The following is a 16141-nucleotide window of genomic DNA, read 5'->3' on the forward strand; positions in this document are numbered from 1 at the left end:
TAATGACCAGTTTAACCAGTCATAAACTGTACCGGTTCTGCTGCTGTCAATGGGCACTCCTGGTCGTCCTTGGTGGGTCGGTTGGGGGGTCTGGACAAAAATGGGAATGACTTCCCAGATCATTCTCTTCTTACGCTTTTTGTCTAATGGAGATCAGGCACCCCAGCACACTCACCGAGGCGCCAGGAGCACTCAAGGACGATGATGACAGATACCAGTTCCTTACTGTACCGTCTGCCGTTCACAAGGCAAGTGGAGGGAGAGGATGCTGCTGTGCAGTGCTGCGACACCACGTCTGCCAGCAGCATTCACGACATATGTGACATTGAAAAAGGCGAGAAACGACTGTTTTCCCTTTGCTTTCACAGAGGAGGGGCTGACAACATATACCTGAACCACTCATGACAATGTTTTTGACCCTTCAAGCTTTGGGAGCTCAACCAAGAATTCAAAATGGTTTTCGGAGAGTGCAGGAACTGTGAATATCGCTGCAATCGTCAGTCGCCCACCCTCCCTCTGTGAGCGTCCATTTCTCTTCTTTGACATTCTGGATGTTTGTGTCAGCTCCTTAGTTTTATGCAGCACTATGTTGAGTCCCTGTTTGTGGCTTCCTGTCCATCATGGCCTTGGAGATTTTTGTCATGTTTTGGCCTTTTGTCTTTTGGAACCGAGTTGTCTGATAGACGATTATTCTCCCTCATCAGACATACAGAGATCAGATTCAGTATCTCCCGTACAGTCCATGCTGGAGTTCTTTTTTGATTCTGGGACTGCATAGTCACCTGTGCTGATCAGCGCTCCACGCTGGGCAAACAGGAAATGAAATGCAAAAGTTTATGGGCCTTTTCCTGTCTACCTGGCCAGTGCATCAGAGTTCAGATTGCTTTCCAGAGCAGTCACAATGGCGCACTGTGGCCTGAGGCCTGAGGCCAATGCCGTCAAATTGCAGCCACATTAACCTTAATTCGAAATGGCAATACTGATTTCAGCGCTACTCCCCTCGTCGGAGTGGAGTACAGATATCGATATTAAGAGCCCTTTATATCAAAATAAAGGGTTTCATTGTGTGGACAGGTGCAGGGTTAATTCGGTTTAATGCTGCTAAATTCGAGATAAACTCGTAGTGTAGACCAGCCTAAGAATGGTCTGAAACTGGTTTTTTTGTGTCTCCAGTAAATGTTCTAGAAATGCACTGAGTTTCCCATAATTAATAAAATTGTATTTGGCCATGACAGTTTGGTAATTTGTGACTCTAAACGGTAATGTCGATGACAAATATGCCATCTTGTCAAGCCCAACCGTATGGGGTTGACTTGGCATTATGTTGCTTGCTTTGTGCATTAACCACATTCACTATGATGGAGCTGGGTTGTGGATGTTGAACAAAGTCTGCCTCTTTGGGAGGGATGTAATATATATATATATAAATTATTTTTATTTTTGGCTCTGCTGCTGGTGGTGTGATGGAGGCTGGTGTCTGCCAGATGACTTTGGTAGGATCTAGAATTGCCTCATTAATTGGGAGGGAAATTCTGGATGAGGTGTGCAGAATATCCACCAACTTGTGATGTGTATCTGCCATCTCCTGTCGGGGAATCTGCAGCTCATATGCCATCCTGTTGGTAAGATCCAGAAAATTCTTAAAATCATCACCTTTTCCTTTTTTAAACTGAAAAAAACTTTAAGTCTACTAAACGTCCGGAGGGTGGCAGGGGGGCATGCCCCCAGATAGGACAGGAAACTTAAGTTTTTTTACTTTTTTATTTATTTATTTTTAACTCCTTTGGGATTAAAAAAGAAAGTAAGGAAACATTAACTATTAAGGAGAACAAATAAACAAAAACTACTACTACTTATGCGAATGACACAGATAAAGAAGGGATGACTGCTCACTCTGTTCCAGGCCAAAGACTGTTGAGAAGGAAGTGAGCAGGGTTCGCTGGCCCAGTGTTAAAATAGCCTCGAGGCAAACCATGGGGGAGAGAGAGCACATGTACAGGCTCAATGGACACTGCTACCAAAAATCTCCAATTAGAGGTGCAGGGGCGCACATACACCTACAGTGGAGAACCCACAGGGACACTACTCGAAGAAAAAGGTTTTTATTCTCTCATTCATAATCAAAATTATGTTGCAATTATTGGGTCAGATTCTGCCTCTAGTTACAAATATACAACAACAGGTACACAGTAGAAGTGCACCGGTGTAACTGAAGGCAAAAATTTGGCCTGCAAAATGTATCAGTGTTGATGTCTGAGAAGGAAAGAACCCAGTTTATCTTCCAGGTACCAGGTTGAATTAACAGGACTTACAGAAAAAAAAATCAAGTTAAATTGATAAAATCTAATCTGGAGTCAAGACAAATGTGGAGCCCTACTACCTAATTTCCTAAACTCACTTGTCAGATTAGAACTGCATTTTAATTTTATCTTCAAAAATAGTAGCGGAAAAGATTCATACTGCAAAAAAACTCATGTTTTGCTTCAATGCCGTATCACTTTCAATATATCAACATTTTCTCTTAAAGGTTCTCTCTGCTCTTTAACCTAATGGCCTGTCTACATTTTAACAAGTTTTGAAATTTTAGCAGTACTGTTAGAGTTCAGGTGGCAAAAACTCATTAATGTGAGACATTTATACAGGTATATAAAAAGTACTTCTACTGGTAGAGCTCCTTCTGTTTTATGAACCAAAATAAGCTATGCCAGTAAAATGCAAATTTATATTGATATTACTGTGCCTATACTAGAGTTTCAGCAAAACTATGATGGCAAAAATCACACTACTTACTGACATAGTTATACTAGTAAAAACTGTAGAATAGTCCTAGAAAATAAATTTCTTAAACTATGAAAACAAGGCTGCAATAAAAGACATCCTTTTTCATCTAAGCAGATTTACCCTTCACGTAAGTCTACATTAGAGTTTCGTATCTCAGGTTAATAGACTGCCAATTACACTAAACCTATAACCACTAACATCTGTAACCCAAAACATATTCAGGGCATGTCTAGTTCAGACCCTGTAATGGTGCTGGCAATTACTTGAGTTAAGAAACTAGTATAAACAAGCCTGAATTTGAGAGGCGGAAAACGAATTCACACTCCACCCTTTAACAAAATTGGTGCTTTATGGCCGGATTACTAAAATATTCTTTGGCTTCTTTCCTATCAAGAATCCTTCTTGTTATTTCTCAAATCTCAGTTTGTCTTCTAGGACTCAATCTAATTGCATCCAGCTGCCACCATTCTCAAGCCTCTTGCTATCTTTATTTATCATCACACGTTCCACTCACTCAGGAAGTAGTACTTCTTTGAATATTCTTCGTTACCATAAGAATTTTTGACAACATACCTTAATCATACTGCCTCAAAACACCAGTGACAGTGAAAATTTAGAAGAGGTGCTTACGTGAAGACAAAACATCTCAAAAGGTTATGCTCAATAAAATCAATCAATCAATCAGTTTTCTAACTTACGAAAGTCAAGTGACAGTTATTAAACTGGCAATATGCACATTTATACCATGCTTCTTATACTTTTTGCATTTCCATAGGTTTACAAAACTATTTTGATAAAGGATGTCTCTTGGTTAAATGCTTCTATGGTATTCAACACCATAAAATCAAAACATGGGATAATTATTAACAGTCTTTACAATCAGAAGAAAAACAATTTACCTATATGCAAGTGCTAATGTCCAAGCACATGCAGCACAGTAAAGACTGTCTTGCACCTTTGCCTTCTGGTTGTCACCAAACGTTTTTGTGGGAAAGAGACCAGTTGTTGGACTTTGATAAAGCAACACCGTTGACTTGACTGCAAAGAAAAACAAATCTTTAAGATTTCAATTTCCTCCAAGCCTAAATTAAGCTTAAGGGGAAAAAAAAGTTAGGAATAAAGTGCTGACAACCTTTAAGAGAACTACACAATGGAAATAAAAACAAGAGAAAAAACAACAAACCAACCAGAGATCCAAAAACAAGGTCATTTCCCCTTCTCTCTCTTCCCCCCCCATATATGCCATGACTTTTATCTTTCTCTCCTATGCTAATATTTCTTCAAAAATCAGTCTTCAAAGCAAGTTCTGATTAAAAATAAGTTTATAGTTATATCACAGCCTATTTACATTAGAAGCATCTCAATGCAAGCCACTCCAATAATCTGAATTTGCTTACATGGGCACTGCATTTTTTAAAATGTAATTTAAATAAAAGTTTACAGTCTTTTGATTTGTCCCCAAAAGGTTTCAAGGACAGACAGAGTTTAAAAAATCCTCTTTGCCCAATGGAAACAATTTCGAATTATTCAGGTATTTTTCTTGTATACACACTGATCACTGTGCACTAAGTCTATGTCTACACTTGCCATTTAAAGCGCAAAATGTCCCTTTTTTGCACTAAGACCGTGGGAGCATCTACACTGGTTAATGACTTTTTGCGGTGAAACTCAGAAAACAACATTCACGAGAGGCATTCTATCTGTGTAAACACCTTTTGGCCTCCGGAGGATAACCCACAATTCCAAAAGTGACCACTCTGGCCAGCATCTCCACTGCTCTGACACCAGGTAAACGGACACCTCCCCTTCCCACTGTAAGCCACTGTAAGTTTGAAACTCCCTTTCCCTTTGCTTGTAGATGTGGCGGAGAAAGCAGCCAGACAGCAGGGGTTTTTAAAAAATGCCATGAAATAAACAAGGAAGTAATGGGGCTGCTGGGACATGAAACAGTGCATCGAGGGCACTGAGCAGGGACCTGGAATGCCTTCCGCTCACACACACACCCCTTCCCACAAGACCTATCAAGAGAGCTGCACTGTAGGATAGCTGCTCTACAGCACTGCTCTCATCAGCAATGGATGCGCTTGCTGCAAGTGTCAGCACTCTCTGATGCCTGAGGAACTGAGTATACAAACCACTGCTTTTCTTTCACCAGTTCCCTATCACTGGTGAAACTTACAGCGCAAAAACTCTGCAAGTACACTGGCAAGTTTCTGTGGCAAAAGTTATACCACTTTTATTAAAATGCTGTAATTAAACTGCTGTTAAGTGTCCACACTGTACTCCTTATGACACTGGAGCGCATACACATTAGCAGCTCTTACAATCGCAAAGACAGCAGTACATTGTGGTAGCTATCCCACTGTGCAACTGGCCACAAGGTACTTTGTGAAGGGTTTGCAGTGCCTCATGGGGCAGGCCATAGCATCACACGATGCAGGTTTCCCAATCCCATTGTTCCATGAGCATCCTACTACATTGCCAGCTGCTTTTCAACTGAAGTGGCCGGGGGGAGGGAATGTGTGTGTGTATGGAGGTGGGGAAAGAGTCAGTGTGTTTTAGGGGACAGAGAGCATGTCAGCATGGTGTCTCGAGGGGGAGGGGGAAGCCCCGACATCAGCCCGCCGCCTCTCTCCCTGGGCTGTCTGCACAGCAATGTCTCTCTATCACACACACACCGGTCTCTGTGTTCAACAACATGAGCATTCCACATTAATGGTTTGCTTTGTCTCTCGGAGCAGATCAGCACAGCACACAAGGGCTGTCAGAAACAGTGCTTTGAAAGGGGAAGGGTGCATGTCTTCAGGGCAGCCGAGTTCAAAACAATGAGCAGAGTGGTCACTTGAGGCATTATGAGACAGCTCCAGAGGCCAATTACAGCACAGAAACCAATGAAGTGTCTACACTGGCAACACAGTGCTGGGGCCTCTGTGCAAACAGCCTTAGGACCCTCATGTAGGTGGGTTTTTTCCCAGCGCTGCAACTGAGGAGTTTCTGCACATAAAGTGCCTTGGCACTGTGTTCATGTCTGCACTTTGGAGTTCAAAAACTGCTTTTCTGCACAGAAACTTGTCAGTGTTGACAAGCCCTAACAGTGCTCAGTAACTACCATCCAAGAAGGAGCCCAGAAATCAGCTACAGGAACACATCGTAGTAAGTAAAAGGGAAATTTCTATGTCTCACAGTTATAAGTGTGAAGTGTAAAACTTGAGCTTCTTGCAAAAAAAACTAACAACATCTGAAGCTACAAAAGTCACTAAATACAAAGTGTTTCCTTTAGGGTTGTTAAGCGATTAAAAAAATTAATGGTACTGTTAAAAAATAATAGAATGCCATTTATTTAAATATTTTGGCTGTTTTCTACATTTTCAAATATATTGATTTCAATTATAGCACACAATACAAAGTGTACAGTGCTCACTTCATATTTATTTTTATTACAAATATTTGCACTGTAAAAAGAAATATTATTTTTCAATCCACCTAATACAAGTATTGTAGTGCAATCTCTTTAAAATGAAAATTGAACTTACGAATATAGAATTATGTGCAAATAAATAAATTCAGTCAAAAATAAAACTATGTAAAACTTTAAAGCGTGCAAGTCCACTCAGTCCTACTTCTTGTTCTGCCAATCATTCAGACAAACAAGTTTGTTTACATTTGAAGGAGATAAAGCTGCCTGCTTCTTGTTTACAATGTCACCTGAAAGTGAGAATAGGTGTTCACATGGCACTGTTATAACTGGCACCGCAAGATATTTACGTTCCAGATGCGCTAAAGATCTATATGTCCCTTCATGCTTTAACCACCATTACAGAGGACGTGTCCATGCAGATGATGAGTTCTGCTCAATAAAGATCCAAAGCAGTGCAGACTGACATGTTCATTTTCATTATCTGAGTCAGATGCCACCAGCAGAAGGTTGATTTTCTTTTTTGGTGGTTCGGGTTCTGTCGTTTCTGCATCAGTGTTCCTTTTTTCAGACTTCTGAAAGCGTGCTCCACACCTCCTCCCTCTCAGATGTTGGAAGGCACTTCAGATTCTTAAATCTTGGGTCGAGAGTTCTTTAGAAATCTCACATTGGTACCTTCTTTGCATTTGTGAAATCTGCAGTGAAAATGTTCTTAAAATGAACATATGCTGGGTCATCATCCGAGACTCCTATGACATGAAATATATGGCAGAATGTGGGTAAAATAGAGCAGGAGACATACAGTTCTCCCCTAAGGAGTTCAGTCACAAATTTAGTTAACGCATTTTTTTTTTTTTAACGAATGCCATCAGTATGGAAGCACGTCCTCTGGCATGGTGGCCAAAGCATGAAGGAGCATATGAATGTTTACCATATCTGGCACAAATATACCTTGCACTGCCGGGTACAAAAGTTTCTTGTTCTTACTTTCAGACGACATAGTTAATAAGAAGCTGGCACCATTATCTCCCGTAAATGTAAACAAACTTGTTTTTAGCTGAACAAGAAGTAGGACTGAGTGGTCTTGTAGGCTCTGAAGTTGCACATTGTTTTGTTTTTGAGTGTAGTTACCTGACCCCCCCAAAAAAAAAAATCTACATTTGTAAATTGCACTTTCACAATAAAGAAACTGCACTCTAGTTAAGGTTGCCAACCTGCCCGGTTTCACCAGGAGTCTCCCAGGGCGTGTCCTCCCCAGGGGCCGCAGGGATGTGCTGGCCACTTCTGGGAGCAGAGGGAGGCAGGCAGGGAGCTTGTCTTAGCCCCTCTCTGCTGTCAACTGGGAGCCACCCAAGGTAAGCGCCTCCTGGCCAGAGCCCACACCTCTCACCCCCTCCCGCACCCCAACCCTACCCCAGCTTGGAGCCCCCTCCTGCACCCAAACTCCCTCCCAGAGCCCACACCCCTCCCCCCTCCTACACCCAACCCCCTTGCCCCAGCCCTGAGCCCCCCCACACACACCCAAACTCCCTCCCAGAGCCTACACTCTGCATCCCCTCACCCCAGGGCTAAGCCCCCTCCATCACCCAATCTCCCTCCTAGAGTTTGCACCCAGCACCCCCCTGCACCGCAACACCCTGCCCCAAGCTCAGCCCAGAGCCCTCTCCCACACTCCAAACCCCGCACACCCCCCGAACCCCAAACGTCTGCCCTAGCCCAGTGAAAGTGTGTGAAGGTGGGGGAAAGAGAGAGATGAAGGGGTAGGGCAAGGGGAGGGGCAAGCGTGGTTGGGTTTGTGTGATTAGACAGTTGGCAACCCAAACTACAGTACTTGTATGAGGTGAATTGAAAAATACTATTTATCATTTTTACAGTACAAATATTTGTAATAAAAAATAATAAAGTGAGCACTGTGCACTTTGTATTCCGTGTTGTAATTCAAATCAATATATTTGAAAATGTATAAAAACATCCAAAAATTTAATAAATTTCAACTGGTATTCTATTGTTTAAAAGTGTGATTAAAACTGTAATTAATCGTGATTAATTTTTTTTAATCGCAATTACTTTTTTTTGAGTTAATCGTGTGAGTTAACTGTTTCATTTATATCCATAAAAGTAAAATTAAAGAATGTCTGCAACTACTAAACTCATCCTAACATTTCTTGGTATTGCAACACATACAAAGTATGTAAATATTATTTTCAAGCTTCAACAAGGGATTTAGGGAAAAAAAAAAAAGTAATATTTAGTGTGTTTTAATGTTTAATCCCACTGAATTGTGAAGATTCAAAAATCTTGTGAATAATTAAAAGATTCATGATTTGGTTTAATTTCTTTAATCATGGCACTTATAAAATAACATACTCCTTAACAAAACACAACACAAAAGGTACTTTTTGAATGTGCCACCATGTTTTTCAATGTAGACCAACCTCTACACATTGCTACCTGTCAGAAAACAACCAAATTTTAGATTTATTTTAACTTTAGGTTGAAAAATTAGTATCACACTGTATAAAAACCTTCAGTGACTGAGTATTATTTGACACATCATTTTGCTAGTAGCTCATTCTAGAATTGATTAAATTCAATAATACATTTTCAGCTGAAACAGAACACTGGCTGCAGTACAAGCAGAGCCTGAAGCAGATGAATGGTAAACAGCAGCACAGATTTGCCATTGCCAACTGTTAAAAGTAAATTGAACGGTCATCCACTCCACAGGGAAGACAAAAACAATGAATCTACAAAACAATAGCATATAGACTGATCACGCATGAACCAAAAAATTTGTTTCAAGGTGTTTTGCATGCTTTAACAGAGTATCATCCCTCCTTTTCAGGCTGACATATCTTTTTTTGTTTACTGTGCACTACCAATGAATGATTAAACTTAAAATTTCGGCAGTGAATTGCACAATCATGACTTGATTTAAAAAAAAAACAACAGGCATTTTTATAGCTATTTCTTGATAGCATACACCTTTAAGTAAACAGTGTGTGTATGATTACGATTGATCACATATTTAATTAGAAGTGATAAATAATTAAATTTAGAAGACAGTTCAGGATAGATACCTAAAAATATTTAAATGTTTAAATAAATCGATGTCACTTATGTTATGAAAATACAATAAGACCATTCATTCTAGTAACTATTGGCATCATTATATCCAGTAGTACAGCAAAACAGCTAGAGTTACAGTTAGGGTGACCAGACAGCAAGTGTGAATAATCGGGATAGAGGGTGGGGGGATAATAGGATCCTATATATGAAAAAGTCCCCAAAATCGGGACTGTCCCTATAAAAACAGGGACATCTGATCACCCTAGTTATGGTATGGCTACATGTCGAGGTGGAGGTGTGATTCCTAAATCAAGGGGACATACTCTCAGTAGCTCTCAGTGAGCTAGCTTCCTTAAACTGTAATGTAGCAGCAGCTTAGCGAGCAGCAAAATGGGCTAGCCACCTTGAGTATGTGGCTAGGGTCTCATACTTGTATTAAAATAGTAGATTTAAGAAACTATTTTAAGTTCTTAGAACAGATTTGTATTCAAAAGTAACTCAACAATTAACAAAAAGCTATAACATTGCTGATTTCACAAGCATAAGTTCAGCACTATGATGTGTAGAGTGGATTGATTGATTTAAATCACCAATTTAAATCCTGATTTAAATCAGCAACCAGGAAACCTTGATATAAGTAATCAATTTTAATTTTGTTTTGCATTTGTACTTCTGATTATTTTCCTAAAGAAAGGCTGATTTCTCACTGGTTGACAACCATTAAAACATGTTGATTTCTAAGTTAACATCACCTTTATGTTTCTTTTTGCTACTTGAGAGGATAAGCTATATCTATACACATTTATGCAACTATAAAACTTAACTTATATTTATTCAGAATTTTAATTTTTACTTTTTTATTATGGTGAGTGAGTCATTTCTCATTTACTAGATGAGGATTAATATTTTTACTTGTGATTTGGTCAAGCTCTATTTGGATGAAAATTCAAATTAAACTAAAAATGTACAAACTGATAAAAATATTAAATGCTTTTAAGTAAACTACCTTAAGTGTGCTGGATACATAAATATCAAGAGGTTGATCAAAACATGTTTTACTTTTAAAACTGATTTACTGAACAAAGGAACTATTATCTGTAGTTAGTGAGTTGAAATGATTGTTTTGGATGAACATGTCCTTCAAGATTTTACAACTAGTGTATCTCATTTTCATTCATAGATTGAAGAGGAAACCAAGCTTTACTGTTATTTGAACTCCAAACTGGTTTCTCAACTCTGAATAAACTAGTCGGTGAACAGAACTAGTTCAATAAACTGAAAGGAATAAAATTTTTCTCTGCATGAGCAGAAGTGGTTACTTTTGTCAAAAACTGGTTTAGCACTTCAATAACCTCTAGTTCCAGGTTCTTAATCACAGTTTCTTTAGTTCAGTCAAATAACTTTCTTTAAAACTTTGGCAGAACACATGTATTGTTTAATATTATTTTATTTTAATAGATTATAGTAAAATTAGGCCTCAACCTACATTATTAAATTGGAAATTGACAATCAGTTTAGTTTTAAAAATAAACATGTATTTAAATAATTTAAATTAGAAAATTAATTAGAAATAAATTTTTGCCCACTCTCTTGATATTGTGTACAATTCCTTTTCTATCCTATACCATGCTGCCCTGAGGAGAGGGCCCCAAAAAAACAGAGTAGTGTGAATGTAGGTTCAACCTCAGAAGGGGTTTCAGATTGGAATTTCAGAGTTCGTGGGAGTGCCTCCCTGAGTTGAGGAAAAGTGTAGGTTGCATCTTAGTGGCAGATACTCTGTTTACATAGTTTGCTTTAGTGTTTTAGTCTTCAGTTGCACTAAGGGAAATGGCTAGGGATTTTGGCAGTTTTATTTTGGCCATAGAAAATCTATTTAAAAAACCCCTGAATCCTCAAAAGGTTTTCCTATGCATAACTTTAAACTCTTATTGAGTTTCTGTTAAGCTTTATGCAAGGTCCTTAAATGTTGCTTGACAGCTTTTTCTTTCTTTCAAACTTTTCCACCCCCACTTAAAGACTATAACTTTTCGGAATGGCCCATCATTTTCACCATCACTTACTACATAGTTTGAACTTTCATTCAGTCCAAAAGAACACTAATTACCACCAAGGAAAATTAACAGAAGTGATATGATGCTATATTGAGATGTGTCTCAAGTGTTCCTCTCTTATAGGCTGATACAATTTAAAATAAAAATAATAAACATAGCTTTTAAAAATAACAAATTAGCAAACACTTTAGAGGCAACTAATAAGAAATAATAACCTATGCTAATCTAGATGGTTTAAAATTTTATATTGACCAGGACTATGGCTGTGACTTCTGCTAGTAAGTACTAATTTCACCCCCCAAAAATTTAGGAGTTATTTCTAATGAAATCTTAAGGTATTTGCAAGTTTTGCTGCCAATTTTTACACTGTTGGCTCAGAGCAAGAGAATAAAATGACACAAAAATATGAAGTCAGAATGCATGAGTGATCTAGTTTTATTTATTGTTTATTTTAACATAACTTCAACACAAACTTTGAAACTCCTATAGTAGAAATATTTGTTCTTTTTATAGAATATTGGACAGCATCTGAGAAATATGACATGTGTTTTACGGTCCTTACATATTTCTGTGACAGTCTGTATCCCAATATTCATCATTTTTAGAAGACTATGATAAATGTTGTGTAAAGTATGCCTTGTGAAGTATCATTTGAAAACTCATAATTTGCTGATCATTATTGTCCTGGTAAAATATGTGTGGCAACATTGTACATAGTTATAAAATTCTACTGTAAGACATTGCTGAGACATGGTCCAAGTTTAGAAAAGCAGGCACAAACCAGTTCTTCAGAGACAAAAGACAGTGAGAAATCTACATTTTGGTAAAGGAACAACTGGAGGTTGCCATTTCCCACAGATGTGCTGTCTCCTGAACCTCAACTGAAGATGATTTTCAAAGAAAAAAAGAGGACTATAAGGAAAGGGAACAAATGTCCCCAAAAGATCTCTCCCTTCATCTCTGCACGGCATCACAAGGAGAAAGGAAACATCACTGGATTGGGGAGGGATCCTGGCAGGAAGGAATTCAGCCAATAAGACTGCTAAAATATGCGGTGAGAGACACTTTTGCTTTGAAATCACTTAGCTTGTTAAATTAGGGGTTAGTTGCATTTCACCTTTTATTTCTTTGTAACCAATTCTGACTTTTATGACTCATTAACTGTCATCACTTAAAATCTTTCTGTAGTTAATAAACTTGTTTTATTTAAACCAGTGAGCTCAGACTGAAGTGTTTGGGAAACTTCAATTTTGAGATAACAGGATTTGTGCCTATCACTTTCTATTTATAAATAATGGACTTTATATGAGCTTGTATTGTCCAGGAGAGGGCTGGGCAGTACCAAAATGCACATTTCTGGGGGAAAGTCTGAGACTGGGAATTTGATGGTGTTGCTTTGCAATGTAATTCCAGGGTGGCTGGCCAAAGCACTCATACTGTAAAGCTGGGAGTAATATACATGCTGAAGGCTGTGTGAGAGCAGGCCCTGAGTGATTGCTCTCCTAGCAAAGTAGTATAAATGGCACCCAGGTTGGAGAACTGAGAAGACAGCTGTTTAACAGTCCAGATTATACCCTAGGTAATGTCACAATTTTTGTGTAGTGACTCATTATATAGGTAACAGGGTCTGCACTGACAGAAGTTACATATATACATTGCCCCCTTCATTAGGCTAAAAGACTAGCCTGTGAGCTATATCAACTCAATGAGATGATTCTTAACTTAATATGCATAATAACAGAATCTAGCTCTTTCTCTCATAGTTGCAATGGTTCTGTAAGACTAATATGGGTAAATAAGAAACATTTATTTCTCTCTCTCCATGTTAAGAGAGATACAGCTATGGAGCCATTCTGCTGAATAAGAAGTTGCTCTATTTATGTAGTCATTTTTTAGAGTAGAGCCAATAAAAATCAACATGACCTATTGAATATGGCAACTGATCAGCAGCAGGTTGCTTTGAAAACAGTTAGAGAAAGATCATGAGTTTTCAAATAGTATACAGGACATTCAAACTAATTCACTATACAATTTTTTTCAAGTGTCATTCAAACAGATAAGAATTTTTTGGCAGTTGAGGAATTTTAGCAAGTTACATTGCAAATATTTTTTGACTACTACAAAGAGTTCCCCTTACTTTACTTACCAATTCTGTAATAATGATCCAATTTATCCCACAGACTTTCTCCCTCTGGCCTTGGAAGGTTAATGCTTTTAAGTGGTTCATAAACAGAGCCTAAAGAAAGAAATCACAAAAACTTATTTAAAAATGCAGAAATCAACATCAATATTATTTCCATAAATTATTATAGGAATATTGTTTAAAAATGCTCTTAAATATTTATGCAAGAAAAAGCATGTTAAGACACAAACATAACACTTTGTTCAGTTTCAATTCACTTACAATATGTCATTTTACTTCTTCTGTTAACCAGTTGATTTTACATGATTGTCCAATACTAAAACCCCCTAGTGTCAGGCTCACAGGCTGTAACCACAGACAAGCTCTCGCACCAGTTCTTAGCCAACAATAACCACTTTCTAAATGCCTCCAGGGTAAGAGCCACCATTCAATTACCGAAAATCTGAACTTGTTACTACACGAGCTACACAGTTCCATTCAGAAAAAGACTTGATTTCTATTTCTTTGGGTCCTACAGAATTTAAATCCAGGCATTTAGAAGAGGAGAAGAAACGACAAAAGTCCTATATATTATTACAGGTATTCTTCAGAACTAGTGTACCTATACATTTAAGACAAGCCTCAGCATTAAATGAAAACCATTTTAAAAAGAAATTGCACACCAATGTAACTTTGCACATTTACAACACAATTAAACAACTTCAGGAGTGACCACTTCATAAGGTCAGAGGCACTGAGGTGCCTTCCTTCAAAAGAGAGAGCTAGAATTAATGCATTCTTGTTACAGTAAGGAACATTACATGCTTAAGAAACCAGAAGACCATGAACAGCCAAATGATTATTTAATCTCCTTACGCTTCAGTTTATTTTTAAAGTTAAGACTTCTTCAGTGAAGCTTCTGTGTATCCATGACATTTTTAACCTCATAACCAGTAAGAACTATATGTGGCATGTTTTGCATCTAGTAAAGAATTCAGAACTTATTAAGGTTAAAAACTATAAACTTTTGAAATTGGGGACATGGATCAGCTTTGGAGAAAATGCAGTATCCTCTACTCAGATATCCAAAAAAGACACACTGATACCACCACCTGGAGATGTTGTGTCAGAAAACAAATTCACCTCATCCTGACTGGAGCCTCTAGGAACCACCATATTTTAATCTATATCCATTAGACAGGTATGAGGTTGACCTAATTTTGTATGCCATTAGGGAGTATTTCTTTTCCTTCATCCTCAAAAAGCATTCAATTTTTCCTTCTTACAATCAGCATTCTAGGTTTCATTATCTTTCTCTCTTTAAAATTATGGGAAAGACTTGACAGCTGTTACTACTGAAATGTATGCTTTCCTTATCTCCAATCTCCAAAAGACAACAGGATCTGCATTTTGTAAAAGTAGTGTTCAATTTTCCTATGACAGGACTCTGCGACACTTTTCGGTACATGGATGTCTGACAAAGAATATACTACCACTGATGAGTGTTTAATCTGATAATATCTAGAGCTATTACGTTAAGTGATTTGTATTGTTAAAGTTTTAATCAGAAGCACAGTATACTTAAGTGACAAATTTAGATACAAAATGAGGACAGGGTAACAAACCTAATTTAGATTCTTCAGTCTTTACAGTCCACATAGATAAACTATGGCTATATTAGTCAAATAAAAGATTATTTTTAATACATAACTACCCAATTCAGTTTCTTAGTCAGGTTTTTAATCAATAATTTAGATAATTCTCTTTCTTAATTAGTCTCAGAACTTTAATCAGTAATTTGCAAACAAACACAGTTGCAGGAAAAAAATAAGTATTTTGGTCTCTGTAATGAATAGGGCAAAAGAGGCATTTAGAAGTATGGTTCACCCATAATGACCACGGCAAACAATCTGAAAGTTCAGATAGTGAGGAGTGTTTCCCTCTGTCTACCATGAAAAATAATATATAAAAGGAAGTTTAGCTACAATTGCCAGTTGCAGAGTTGCCTGGCAGCCATTTTCCTGAAAAGAGATACCATGATGGGTACTCTATCATATTAGTTTCTAGTTTATTTAAATAGTGGTTTAAACTTTAAACAAATTAAAGGAAGAACTTTTAACACTTTAACATGACAAGACCTTCAATCACTCCACCTAGAATGTGACTCCTCATATACACCTTACAAGATAAAGAAGGATCAGGTCTGATCAATACTTAAATGGGAACACCTCAACCACAAAGAAACCCCAGGGTGCTGCAGGAAGTGGTAGTGATGATTCAGCAAGCAACATTCCTCCCTCCTACTCAGTACTGAACAAATACCATGCTGGAGATATAATTGTTTGAAATGCAGATATCTAGTATATTCTGAGGCCATGTCTACACGACGCCTTAAATTCGAATTAAACGGCTTTAATTCGAATTTATGGTGCACCCGTCCACACGACGCAGCCCTCTAATTCGAATTAAAGGGCTATTTAAAATCGATTTTAGTACTCCTTCTAAACCACAGGAGTAACCCTAAAATCGATTTTACTAATTCGAATTTAGTGCAGTGTGGACGGAAATCGAAGTTAATGGCCTCCAGGAGCTATCCCACAGATCACCACTGACCACTCTGGACAGCACTCAAAACTCCTATGCACTGGCCAGGTAAACAGGAAAAGACCCGTGGAGGTTTGAATCAGTTTCCTGTTTGTCCAC

At 38.0% G+C, this 16141-nt stretch overlaps 1 protein-coding gene across 7 annotated transcripts in view; it reads right to left on the minus strand.

Annotated features, from left to right (window-relative positions):
• Positions 1 to 16141, minus strand: part of PHKB (phosphorylase kinase regulatory subunit beta) — a 232696-nt gene that overhangs the window by 168135 nt on the left and 48420 nt on the right. For all 7 annotated transcript variants that reach the window (XM_032787057.2, XM_075073813.1, XM_032787060.1 and 4 more), the window contains 2 exons: positions 13463 to 13552; positions 3681 to 3819 (listed from right to left, as the gene is read on the minus strand). In XM_032787057.2, coding sequence (XP_032642948.1) covers positions 3681 to 3819; positions 13463 to 13552 — 229 coding nt within the window. The remainder of the gene's footprint in view (positions 1 to 3680; positions 3820 to 13462; positions 13553 to 16141) is intronic.

Source organism: Chelonoidis abingdonii, chromosome 19, assembly GCF_003597395.2.
Source record: "Chelonoidis abingdonii isolate Lonesome George chromosome 19, CheloAbing_2.0, whole genome shotgun sequence".
In the NCBI taxonomy this organism is placed as follows: Eukaryota; Metazoa; Chordata; order Testudines; family Testudinidae; genus Chelonoidis; species Chelonoidis abingdonii.